At 38.9% G+C, this 14,087-nt stretch overlaps 1 protein-coding gene across 3 annotated transcripts in view; it reads right to left on the bottom strand.

Annotated features, from left to right (window-relative positions):
- Positions 1-14,087, bottom strand: part of LOC114651836 (evC complex member EVC-like) — a 66,136-nt gene that overhangs the window by 7,115 nt on the left and 44,934 nt on the right. For 2 of the 3 annotated variants that reach the window (XM_028801833.2, XM_028801835.2), the window contains exons 14-18: positions 12,792-12,981; positions 6,568-6,774; positions 5,049-5,193; positions 3,235-3,340; positions 504-630 (exon numbers count right to left, since the gene is read on the bottom strand). In XM_028801833.2, the coding sequence (XP_028657666.2) occupies positions 504-630; positions 3,235-3,340; positions 5,049-5,193; positions 6,568-6,774; positions 12,792-12,981 (775 nt within the window). The remainder of the gene's footprint in view (positions 1-503; positions 631-3,234; positions 3,341-5,048; positions 5,194-6,567; positions 6,775-12,791; positions 12,982-14,087) is intronic. The other variant, XM_028801834.2, reaches the window with a different exon arrangement.

Below are 14,087 nucleotides of genomic sequence, written 5' to 3'. Positions count from 1 at the left end.
TTAACTGAAAATCACTGTCAATGAAAGTTGATATAATGTGCGCTGTGCTATTTGATTGGTTACTTTTAGAAGAAAGGGACTGTCTTTAGAGTATTAAATACCTGGAAAAAAACTCTGAAACTTGAAGCTCACCTCTGGGCAGTCTGAAGAGATTTCACAGCCTTGTCTAGAAAAAATGTCTCCATCTCCTCTGAAGATGGTCATACAATTATCAACTGACAGACTGTACAATACATTTACTGTCCTGTTGGCTTTCTGCAGCTGTTTGCACATGTGGGAGTGAAAGCCTTATTAAGGGCATGCTGAATGTACTGTCTCCCTTTTCCCTCCCTATTTTCTTTTCTTAATATCTCTCCAGTGTTTGCTGGGTGCTCCCTTTGACTTTTCTGCTTGCAAATGAGCTATAACTGTTCATCTTATATTTGTTGGATACATTAAATATTTAATTGCAAAAAAGTGAAAGAGGACGTAAAAGAAAATCTCTGTTATACTGTGTATTGTACCTGTAGCTCTTCATCAAGGTGTTTCTCCATCAAATCAAAGAATGACTTTTTTTGCCTTAGGCTTTCAAAACCTGCTTCATGGTTTGCTTTGTACTGGCTCAGCATTTTCTTCTTCTGCATTTCTACTCTGCAAAAGCCAACAAGGTGAAAAGAAGGTGAAGTTGTGAGTTTAGAGTTAGATGTTAAGCCTGTTTAAGTCCATTCTTCAGTTCTGTCATACACTGTTTTTATTTTCCAAAGTCAGCTAAGCAGTCAACTAAGAAGCATTACTAATTATGATAATCCAGCAAATCCTGTGAAGCCCACTCCTTGAACCTCTTTAATTCAGAGTATGGAACGAAACGCTGTAGTCCTATGGTTCACGTCTCACCTGCCACTCCTAGATTTGAACATGTGACCTTCACCATTTCTGACCAAATGCAAAGTGGTAAAGGCAAGCAACCTGACTTGCAGCACTGTGCTTTCTAGGCAGGCATTTTATCAAGTGTCAATGGGAGGATTTCATTTTTCTTCTGTATAGTGTGCCCCCAAAAATACCGTATACAATTAGTTCATCTTACAAAGGATGAGAAGATAAAGTTGGTATTGACCTGCTGTGGTCCAGTTGAGATCTCCCCTAGCAAACTGGTCAATTGGGAGCAGACAAAGAGTGACCCAAAACTTGATAACCATGATTGTTTTTAGTAAATCTCTCTGACAATGAAAGAGATATTAGGACCCATTTCTTGTGCCAAGTCTAGGGGTGGTATTCACTGGTGTGTGCTTGGCAGCTTAGAGGCCCACATGGCCCAACTGGGCTCAGTCTGAAGAAGGTGTATGGGACAACTCAATGGATTCACTACTGACAAGACAGAATATAACAGGAGACAAATATAAGTTTATTATAAACAATCACATTTACTAGACTCTGCAATGTGCATAAGAGACTCCAGTGGTGGGTGATACCACAAGTACCAACACAAATGGCGTCACATTGTACAGTGAGGTCATATTTGCACCCAAGCAACACCATAAGGTTGAGTGCAAGGGAAACAGAGTAGTGTCTTTAATCTACAAGGACTGACACCACCTTGTATTTGTTTAAAATGTAGCCAATATGTCGGCCAACTAGACAACGCTTCACTTCTGCTTTAGACACATCCAGAGAACACCATAGACAAACTACACTGAGAGGAAACGGGGCTGGAAAAGAAATCTCAATCAAGATATTACATGCAGCTAGCATGATCACTATAAAAAGGCATGATTCCTTTGTGGCGATGCAGTATTGTTGACTGGTCTGATGTTTAGCTCTGATTAGGATAACTTTACTATTTTAAGTGGGAACATCATGGACCTGAATCTCACTGAAAAATCTCACAAACCAAAACACTGAATCAACAATAGATCATGATCACGATTTGCAAAGTGTACCCATTTTCAGTGTTCTAGACTCATCAATGACATTCAACCTGATTTAAACATCTTCACAACCGTGAGATTCTGGGTCATGGCTGTAGGAGACAACGTTTGGGTGGCACAGTAGGTAGCACTTCTGCCTCACAGTTCCAGTAGTCTGGGTCAGAATGGCCTTTGTGAAGTCTACGGGGCTTTTTTTCTATCTACTCCTTGATAGATAGATAGATAGATAGATAGATAGATAGATAGATAGATAGATAGATAGATAGATAGATAGATAGATAGATAGATAGATAGATAGATAGATAGATAGATAGATAGATAGATAGATAGATAGATAGATAGATAGATAGATACTATTGTCAATATAGACTTGTAGGTGGCAGGAAGATAAAATCAGACCTGCTCAGATTGTGCCACAGGTTTCTATTTAAAGGCATTAATATTTGGATAGAGCAGTGTCCACAAAAGGAACAGGACTAATAGGCCTTGATTCCTTCTTTGAAATATTCATCAAAAAGACGTTGGTACAGAGTGAATCATTTCTGTTGCTAAGTCAGTCAGGATTATTAAACTTACTTTCCCGGGCAATGACATGGACAAATTCAGTTTGCAATTACATGCCTGGATCACACATTTAGTTTTAATTGTACTGTGCTCCCTTTTTCATTACTGGACAGTCACAAAAATCTCTAGTCCTCCTCCTGCTTTCTCTACTCAGTCTGATCAAACCCATCCACAGTGTCTAAGTATCACAGTACCTGATCTCACCATAGCTCGCTATGAGATATAACAGTTCAAGCAACTTGTGTAAAAACAATAGAATATTTCCCATTATATGAAGTCAGCCCAAGTCTGAATCCTTTCCACCTTACTTAGTCCTCACTGCGGATCTTCGCCTCTTCTGTCTCCAGATGAGCTTGTAACTTTTATCCTTGCTCTGGATAGTTATCCTTTCACTCAGTTTCAATTATGGAAGAGCAGCTCTTCTAACAGGCTGTAATGGGGCTCTTTAGGCAGCAGTGCGCTGTGCTACCAAGTAAATATGGGTATGTTTAATACATCCCACTTTACATCTTTTAGTCTTTTATATTCTCTGATGTTACAGACGTAGGCAGCCATCAGATCTTTTACGCTCACTGTGTGACATTTCTAAAATTCACAGTCCATCAAGTTCATGTGTTTAGCTAATAGCTAAGCTATACCAGTATCTCAACCAGGAAGAAGTGGTTCCTGGTTTCAGTTTTATATGCACTTCCCCATCATTGCCAAATCAATGTATCCCCATTCCTGCATGATCACCCAAAATGTTGTTTCTGAATGCAGCACATACCTCTGGTAAAGTTCTACAGACTTGGGCATTTTGCTCCAGACAGCCAGGTCCCTCTGAAGACTTTCCCTTAGTAACTGCTGGCTTATCAGTTTATTTTTAGTGACATCTTCAATAAGTGAATAAGCCCAAAACAGAGAAACAAAACAACTTTAAGAATGCAAAAAGATAACTTTGGATCAATAGAAATCTATTACCACTTTTACAGTACATCTTTAAATTATAGAAAAAAATGACTGAAAATACAGAGTTGTTACAAGACTAATAAAAGAAATATGGAGGGACAATATGCAGCATGAAGCTTCTCTTGAACATTTGCTATTTGTTGCTTCATAAACAGTCAATTTCTATGATAAATTTCATATGTGAACAGAAATTACAAATATATACAAAAATTTAACCAGGAACAGAATAAGAAGGAAGAAGCCTGTATTCAAATGCAACAGTCAAGTTAGCTTTTAAAATCTAAAAATATAATTGTCTATGCTTTCAAAATCAGGCTCTGTTCTGTGTTGTCTCCGGCTTTTGTTCTCTACAAATCCCTTTTCACTAATTACGTATAGATTTTAGAGTCTCATTTTGTTTTTATCAGTGCCGTTTTAGGGTTGTGTTTTGCAGGGGCAGCTATGTTCTGCTGGTTTCTAAGGCCATGGTGTTTATGGTTATGGCACCTACTGTCAGTTACATGCTCAGTGAGGCTGCATGATGTAATCATGTGTTTATTATTTGGAATGGCAATGCAGGTATCTCAGCTTTAAGTGAAGTTGCTTTTGCACATCTGCCACTCTCTTTAGTGTTCAGAGGATGCTAAAGGAAGAGTTTTGCTTTGGGCTTTGCACAGTTGGATTCTTCCTGTGCTCTTTTTATGTTTTGAACCCAAAGAAAGATTGTGCTTGTTCTTTTTGATGCTCACATCTCCCGGTTTTGAATCTTTTAGTGAATTTCTCACTCTGAACTGTTTGTTCCTTTTGTTTATTCCTCTCCTGCTTTTAAGCTCTTCTTTTTTTCAGTGCTCTATCACACCACAGAAGCTCCATGAGTCCTCTTAATATTTCACCATTTTTTATTTAACTCACCAGCCTCTCATTACCCATATTAAAGAAAGAAGAACAAGGCCTTTAAATAATCAAGAAAATACACAAATGCATCTGAAAGATCCACAATGTGACAGTGAGATTGCACTTTGTGTGTTATTTGCAGTTCTACCCAGTCTACATATGAAAAGCTAAGGTCTGTTTGTCTGTCATGAGATTATTCGAGACCTATTGGGGCTAGAACTTTGGTTTTGATCTAAAGTTTATGTATGGTTGAGAGAGAGCCCATCAATAGAAGGCCAAAAGAGAGTCAGCATATAGCATAGCCATGTATGTGGGTGAAACCTCTATGGACACAGGGAGAACATGCATGTTTGATACTTATGGACTGTATAGACACTGGGCTGTAAATTCAAACAATTCCAAATGTGTGCTAAGACTGACTATACATTCTAACAGTTTTGAAAATTTGAAATGATCTTAGTTAACATTATACTATTTTTAAATATATGTAGAAATTAAACTCTGATGAATATGTAATAGTGGCTCAATATCAAAGAAAAGGTAAAATTTGCTTTGCTCTTCCCCAGATATCAGAGATAAAATTCTGCAACATGAAAATTACTCTATTTTAGTAATGCTGTGATTAAAATGAAAAAAGGCAAAACAATTGCACCTCCAAATGAAAGCAAGCATACTGATGCAGTTGCCAATTTATTGTTAGAGTTAGTAATTTAAATGTGCTATAAATATCATGCTTATGCTAATATTTCTATTGCTCACCATCAATCGCCTGGAGACGTTTCACTTTGTCTCTTTCCCATACATGAGTAAGATTCTCCATCCGAGTAAAGTAGCTTTGTACAAGTTTATTTACGGAGTCCATGGTTACATAAACACTTTGTGTTGCTGCATCCTTTAAATCCTGCTGGAAAATTACAACAAAAAAAAGAATTTCCAAAGAAGAGTTATGCTGTATTTGGCACAGATGGCAGGGTTTCACTGTATTTGCTTTTGTTTTTATTGTTACTCTATTAGTACTCTCACTTGCCTCAGCAATGTTTCGTGAGGTGTACATGATGATTAGCTCCACACGTGAACTGCAGCAACAGCGTAAACATATAAGCATGTCAGAGCCTTTTAAGCAGCCATCTGCCTTTGTTTTATGAATGCACCATTTGTTTTTTCTTCATTTGAGAAACAAGCCAGTGAGGTGAATAGATTGTTCTAATGTTTGATATTCCTAACTCAGGTTAGTTAGTATTTGTTCTTTTTATTCATTGTTCCTTCTCAATCTTTAAAAAGCATTGGTCTGAATGACAGAACTGTTCAAACTCAAATTAGATAACACATTAAATCAACTGCTAGGCTCTTGAAATGCTGCTCTCTGACTTACTGTAAACGATTTGCCTCTTTGAGGCACAAAGTTACTTGGCCACAGGAAATCTGCAAATCAAGTGATTATTGCAAGGCGTTTCTGTTTAAAACTCTACCCTGCCAAATTCTTCCATGCAGAGGTTTGTTTGTCTGAGGGAGCCAGAAGGCAAGTAACAGAGGAATGGGACACTTTTACTTTAAGACAAGTGGTATCCACTAGTTGACAGCTGCCCAAACAGAATCTATCGCTCAGCTGCTGGCTGCCGTAAGGGCGGCAGATAAAAAGCACATGGCAGCGCGTTTAGAAAGATCACACATGGAGAACTGCTTAGTGACTGGGCATTCAATTAATTCATGAATATGACATACAACTCTGAGCTCTTAATATACTGTATTTATGAAGGAAGCATCTTCACAGCATTCTATTTCAATAAAGGCCACACTTTTTAGTATTGGCACAGATTATGTTTGAAAGAATATATAAAGCATCTGCCAACTCTTTTTATTATTTTTTTTTTTTTTTGCTTTGTGATTCACCTATCAAATTACTGGTAGCATCCAGGAATGGCACACTTTAGTGAAATAATCTGAATCTATGCAACTGAACACATGTAGTAGCTAATCATAAAAATATGATCTAGTAGATATGAGGATTAGCTGCGTTTTCAGAATGTTTAAGTATTTTTTCACATGATGTTTTTAGTTTATAATGTGTAAGCATAGGGATACACCATCTGATTGAATATAATTTGATTTTAGGCTGCTGGATCAATGGGTTCTATATGCACTGTAGCATAGTTAAGCAGAAGTTAACTTGAAATCTGTTTCAGAAAAATGTAAATACCCAATGAATGATTATGTGTTTGTTTAAATTTGACTATTTCATTTCTAAAAGAGGAAATAGTAATTAATCAATAAGATTTACTTTGATGCTTTCATTTCCACGGAGTCCAGGGCTTTCAGTTTGTTGCCGTGAATCATGAATGAGGGCCCGTCCAACCATATGCGCGATGTGCTCCTGTAAAAGCTCGGCAGCTGCCCCCAGCTCGGAGATGAACTCCTGCTGAAATTCTAATCGAATCAACTCGCCTTCCTGCTCTATTCTTTTCTCCACCTCTGAAAGGCTGATTTCCTTCAAACAACAGAAAGGGAAAAAACGTTAAATTAAATAAATGAAGGCAATTCACAATGTTGTAGCTGAACTTATACTGTTTACCATTTATATTTATTTACTTTATAATATTTAGCAATGCATATAGACACTTAAAATGTTAATTTTTCATGCTTTTTCAGAAATGACCTAGGCTTAATATGAGTACAAAGCCTCACCATAGAAGTATAACATCCTTAGTTTTTTGCAAACCATCTTTGGAAATTATTATTTGCTTATTTCTGCTTTTTGTGGTACTACCTATGTGTGGTCTTTGGGACAAAAAACAACCTGAAGACTCCCCTAGCATTTTTACTATATTGGTGAACTTGCAGAGGCGTCAGCTAAGTGGGCCCGGACGGGCTGTATCTTGTCCAAGATGGACGTGCAGTCGAGTGCAGCTGTGGCACAAATTGAATGGGACAGGCTGGAACCTGTCTCTGGCAAACGTATGGTAGCTCATTGTGTGAACATACAACATGCAAGTACCATAAAGCTCAGTTGGTCTGCTTGCGTTGAATGAGAAGTGAGGTGCATGCAAGCACCGAAAAAATTGAAAAAGTGCATACATGTGCCATCTCACCAAGTGCAAGTTTCACTTATGTAAGCTTCTGCATCTTCCATAGAACTCACACCAACTCCCATGGCTGTGGTTGAGTGAGAGTAGAGCTGACTGCTCCATACATACACACACACACACACACACACACACATACATCTTTCATTGTGAGAACTGAGGTGCATGCAAGCTCTGAAAAAATGTAAGGGTGCATGCATGCGCCATCTAGTAGCTGTCATTGAGCATTAGTAGAACGGATTCCTCCATACACACACACACGGGTCTTTCGTTTATATATGTCTAATAGGATGTACCTTCAAAGAATTATTCTGACAAAATGTATATTAAACAAAAACAAGTGAATGTACACATATCAAATGTATTTTTAGTAACTTTTCTGATCTCGTCAAGAATAGTTTGGGTTACCGTATATACTCGCGGATAAGTCGGGACTTGATTTTACTGTATAATTTCTGGTTTTATAATGTCGCTTGTATAAGTCGAATGCGGAAAACTCACACTATTGGTACAAGGGATTATGATATGCTAGCGCCCACCTGAGAGAGTAACCATGGAGCACACTGCCTTTTTCTTCTACGTGGGTGCAGCAATGCGCTGTATCAGCACGTACTCCTAACCTCTCTCTCTCTCTATTGTGCCTGAACTATTCCGAAGCTACATTTGCACTGATTTGTGTTTTTTGTATCTCATACCCTCATACACCTTTATCGCAAAAGCATCCCTTATCTACAATGGAGTGTTCGATCAGAAGAAAATCCGAAGTTGGTTTTAAATTAAATGTCGTTGAAGTAGCGAAAGAAATTGGTAACTGCGCTGCTGCAACAAAATTTGATGTGTCTGAGAAACTGATGAGAGATTGAAGGAGGCAAGAAGTTGTAAAAAGTGTCGCATTTTTGAATGGGCGTACAAGTTGGGGTCTGATTTTATGATCAATTTTTCTGGTTTTAAGATCCAACTTATACGTGAGTAGATACGGTAAATGTGTTACAAAATCCCAGCAAGACACCAAACAGTAAAAGCCACACGCATTATGAAACCGACTGGGCCCTCCCTGTTTACAGGCTGCAGTAAGCATCACTCTTCATTGCTGCCTCCCTGGTGCGGCATGCCGTAAACCACATCTAAGCATTAATATTCCCCGTTAAGTCCTGATAACTTTGAAGCAATAAGGTGTGGAGCAGCCCCCCGTGAACTTCTGATTGTGCCACACTCCGCAATACATCACTCTTCATAGCTGCTTCCCTGCTCTGCGTCAAAGCAGTTAAGTTGGGGGCAGGTACCCTACGAAGTCCAGAGCGAAACAAAGCAGTGGTGGGGGGGGGTATGTCCCCTTGAACTCTTCAATGCGCTTCACTTTGCACTGAATCACTCTTTTCTGCACATCACATATTTTGCATAAAGGTTACAGTTTCTGATATGTGGTGGGAATGCAAGCAAATGGCCCTGGGCTTAAATCTTACAGGAACTCATTGTTTCTTTTAAACAAAGATCCAAAGGTAGACAAGCACCTTAAATCACTCAGTACTCTAGGAATAAAATGACAGCATGAATTCCAGGAAGTGAATAATAACAAAGACAAGGCCTCTCCTTAGAAGGAATCTCCAGCAAGAAAGGTTAGAGCTGTTCTTACTTTATGACAGCCATATATTTTGCGTTAATGTTTTATACTTGTCTCCTGACGAAATGGTTCTATATTTTGTAGTGAAAATGAGGATGAACATGAAGTAAAAATACAGATTGGTTTGTTGCAATTTTAATTTAACATCATAAATAATTAGGACACAAAAGAAGTACTTTTATTGTGGAAGCCATTCATTTAATACTGTATAAGAAACCTGTCCACTGATTAGCAAATCATTTGAATCCACAGATATGAATAAATGACTCAACTTGTATCATACATATCTTCAATATTTTACTTGATATTAAATATATTTTACACCTTAAGTATCCATCCAAATAGGCTTCACACACACAGTGCATTGGATTACAAATTTCCTCAATGTGAGGAGAGACATTAAATGAAGCTAGCATGCCCCAGGATACCTGAGGAAACTCCAAGCAGAAACAGAACTCTAAACAGACAGTGAGCTGGCCAGGGACTGGGAATGAACCCAGTCGGCATTGTACTCATGCATGACTGCAAGTAGATGAAATACTTTGAAAAGCAAAATAATATGTGAACTAAACGTAACAAAAAAACATATATGAAAACGGCTCATAATGGTGATGATACAACACCACATGAACATGTGTCAAAAAGAAAAGCAGCACAGGTCATGTCTGCAAATGCTTTGTGTTCAAGCTGGGAGAATTTTGGTGTGCGACTGAGGGGAATTGTGCTTAATATTTAAAAAAAAAAAAGCACAAAACACACAGATACACAAAGGATTTAATTATTGCTACTATTATCCCATGTGATGGATGGAGGCCAGTGCAATTACCCGGCTGGGACGCCTCCATAATGGAAAGACAGGGGGAGATGATTTATGAAGGGTACTATCTCCCCCAAGCTGCTATTTGGCAGCCCCGGTTGGGGTGCTAAGGCACCTCAGATTCACACAGGGCTATATAGGACTTGGTATTTGTAGGCACCGCCCTGTTGGGTTCTGGGGGTGCCACCAGGGGGTGCTGCAGGAGCTACAGAGCCCTATTTTGTCGGGATACCACCACACCTAGGAGGATTTTGCTAACGAGCCACCTGGAGTACTCCCAGGTACAGCATAAAAGGAGCTGTCTGCCATCATTCCAGCAGCCAGAGATACTGTAGGAGGGAGAGAGACAAAGCTTGCCAGAGTGGAGGTGGAAGGAGGTTTACTGTGCTTTGAATGTTATTGTACTGTGCTTCTGTGGGGAGGGAGGGAAAAGCGCTTCCCCACTTGGAAATACAATGTGTGTGCTGTGTTGGGGTTGGATGGCTGGTGTGCCCCTGGGAGGTCACACCCATTATGGAGTTAGCTCAGAAATAGACTTTTGCGAGCTCAACAATGTGACCGACTGGATGTGAGCTGCAATCGTTTAACTTGTAGTGTCATGAATTTCTAACAGAAGATGAAGTGATGGTGAGATGAATCACTTTTTAACATGTCCTACACATTCCCTCAAGAGGTTTATTCTCTTCTAACTGGTTTACACAGTTCAGGGTCACGGTGAAAACCTCAAATGCACCCATCACCCATAGGGACTGTGCAAACTGGCGGTGCTAACAACAGTTGTATCAAGTAAAATCAATGCAAGATTCAGACAAAAAGGCTATCTGGCCCGTCTACACTGGTGATGAAACGAGCTGCTCCATTTGTTAATATCAAAATAAAATGTATTTAGTGTTTATTTAGTGCTTCGAAGCATTGCAAAGACATGCCAATTAGCAAGATGGGCAAAACAGCATACCTGATTGCTGAATACAAATTTGCAAAAAGTTTCATTTATGACGTTCATTTAGTTTTTGAAATCAATATAATGTTCATTAGTATGACCCCTAAAATGTGATGAAGGAGAGAGAAAGACGTTAAGAGCATGCACTGATATAGCTCATTGCTGCACCCACCACATGATGAACCACTTCAGGATCCCAAATTAGGACCCGACTGCAGTCATGCAACAGGTGACACCTCAGCACCACACTCGTTTGAATGGAATAAAACAGTGTGAAGTTTATTTTTTTTACAGTGGGTGAAGTGACAGTTCTTCCACCAACCCTGAGTTTTCCTTGCAAGTTGGAGGACTGTCTTGCAGGGTTGGATGCAGATTAACGTCATACCCAGAACAGAACAATTGTAGGTTAAGGGCCTTGCTCAAGGGCCCAATGGAGTGGAATCACTTCTGGCATTTACGGGATTTGAAGTGCCCACCTGCGGATTGTGGCACAGATCCATAGTCTCAGAGCCACCGCTCTGTGGAAAGGATGTATGTCATATATGTTGGCAACAGTAGTGCTCTCTACCAGTTTCACCAGAGGTAATATCAGTCCTGCTTATATTCAAAGTCTGGATTAGTACACAGGCTAATCAGTAACCAAGTCTTTTTTTTTTTTAATGTGTGATCTGTAGTTCCATATACCCTGTGGTCAGAAAAAAGTAAAATTACATATTTCTCAACTCTTTAAAAAAGATTCTCAGAGTGTTAAATACTCAATAGTTTTTGTGTTTGCCACTAAAGATTGGGGTTTGGGGACGCTTACACTGTGATCTGTGTGTGGATCCCAATGCCCCAGTGCAGTGACAGGGACACTGTGCAGTATATATGACGCCGTCCTTTAGATGAGATTGAAAACAGAAGTTCTTACTCTCTGTGTTCATAAAAGATCCTTGGACATCCTTTGTGAAGAGTAGAGTGTATCCTAATGTCTTTGCTAAAACTGTCTATCACGGCTTTGTCCATATTAGCCCCCTAATCATCCCCTGTCCCTTAGTGGCTAACTATCTCTCACCCTTTACCACCTAATATCTAATGTGTTATGAGTGTACTGGTGTAACACAGCTGCCATCACATCATCCACGAAGGTGCTACACATTGGTGACGGTTCCCCTCTGTCTATGTAAAGTGCTTTGAGCAGTGAGAAAAATGCTATATAAAAGGAATTATTTATTATTATTATTATTAAGGAAAGCTGTGGGCTACAAAAAAAACAGAAAGGTAGTCCTGCCAAGTAAAAACATGGGCCTTTGGCTTAGAGGGATGGCCCTGAATCAACAACATATAGTATATTCGGTTACGCCATTCCACACCTTCTAGTTTGCAATGGTTTAAACACTTTCTTTACTATGTCTGTCACCACTGACTGACAAGTGAACTGCAGCGGTCTCTCCAAATATTATAGGAACATAACAATGTAGTGAGTAACAGTCCAGCGGTGTGCACAGGAGAAATCGTCTGCAAAGACACACCAGTCCAATGTTGCAAACACAGAACTGTGCTGCTTCCAACTCAAGAGCTGCAGCCATCCATGGGGGATAGAAGATTTTTTATATTGTTCAGTGAGATGGCAGCAGCTTGTGAGTGCTTCTTTAAGATGTCTCTGGTTTACAACTGGCTAACGACAATGCAACAGAGGGAATTCTTGGATTGAGACAAGCGTCAAGGGGAAACATTTACGGAAACAGAACTGCATGGGCGAACACCAGACTAGTAACTTGTCAGATAAGAACTGAGCAGTGAACACAGCATGTTTAGAGGGCATCCCATTTAGAAAGTTTAAAGTAGCCATTATTGTTGTGTCAATTATACTCTTGACTGATGTGCTCTGTAAAAGGCAAAATATGAAATGACTTTTGATATGGCTACTGAATATATTAAGTTAATAAAAAGGTGAGATCCATAGTAAAAAGACACATACGTTTACTGTATTTAGATATATAAATCCATTTTTTTTCTATCAAAATTTTTTCAGGATGTTAGTAAGAATTTAACAAACACTCACCGTCTGTGGTTGCTTCTTTTGACCAGTGAGGAGCTTTTTCTGCAGATCTAGCTGAAGTCCATACCACATACTTTTTAGCCTCGACAACTTCATTTCCTTTAAGGCTTGCAGGCTGAACTGTCTTGCAATAAGCATTCGGTTTAATGCTCTGTAGAATAATGAATGTGTCACCTGAATATGTTTTGCATGGCTGGAAGGAAAAAACGAGTGTTTATTCATTACAGGCCTACATATGACTGGCAAGAAAAACAAAACTAAAAAACCAGGACAGAAAATTGCTTTAAACCAATGTTGTATCAGTAGCAGCATCTACCTGAAAATCATCCATAACGTCAAGCTGTAGTATTAGACCGATGCAAAGAAAACAGATGGTGTTTTCAGAGGAAAAATCAACATCATTATAATGTTTGAGGGCCACCTTGTTAAAAATCTCAGCCTCATTTTCTGAATGCAGGAATTAATTAATTTCTGCACTTGCCATTTCAACTTCCTTCTCTTTATGTGTGTCTAATGAGGGGTTGTCTTCTACACTTTTGTAATTACTGATCTCAAAATGGTGGACACCATGATGGCAAGATTTTGATTATAGCTTTTGAGCATCAAACTGGTCTGTCTTAATTTGTGCTTTCTAAGTCATGTTTGATCCTGGAGGGCCACAATGACTGTGGGTTTTCCAAAACAATTTCTTAATGAAGTCGACTTTTGCTGAAATAATGACATATTCAACATTTTTGGCCTTCATTTTAGTTGCTAAATTCCCAGTCCTTAATTGCTTGCTTTAGTTATAAGCCACTGCATCCTGTTTGAATTGCTTCTTATTTTCCTAACCAGCTGCAAATGGTAAAACAACCAGCAGCTCACCATCTCAGTCGGCTCCATGTACCTCTGTGTTTGTCATTATGAAGCAACTGTTTGAATAAAAAAATATCTGAAAATAATGGGAGATAAATAAGTGAAGGCAAGAATTATAAATCTGCTATAGATCACAAAGTTTTTGGATGAAAACCTCGGAGAAGAAAACTTTACAATATAAGAATTACCAGATATTACAGCTTGAAAAAAATCAAATTAAATAACACATTCTGTTGCTGCCATCTAATTAAGCAACTTGGTTGGAACAAAAACCTCCAGCCACTGTGGCCCTCCTGGACAGACCCCTGCACTAAATAAAGGTGTGCTTTTAGCATTCTGTAAATGCTTACATTGTTAAACCCTAAATCAGTACAATTAGCTAATGGTAAGAAAATTCCTAATGAAAATTGTGCATATTGCTCTGAAGGCTAATTTTTATATAAA

This window comes from Erpetoichthys calabaricus, chromosome 5, assembly GCF_900747795.2.
Source record: "Erpetoichthys calabaricus chromosome 5, fErpCal1.3, whole genome shotgun sequence".
NCBI lineage: Eukaryota > Metazoa > Chordata > Cladistia > Polypteriformes > Polypteridae > Erpetoichthys > Erpetoichthys calabaricus.
Note: the sequence above shows the minus strand (reverse complement) of the source record. Positions and strands in the feature narration are given on the sequence as shown.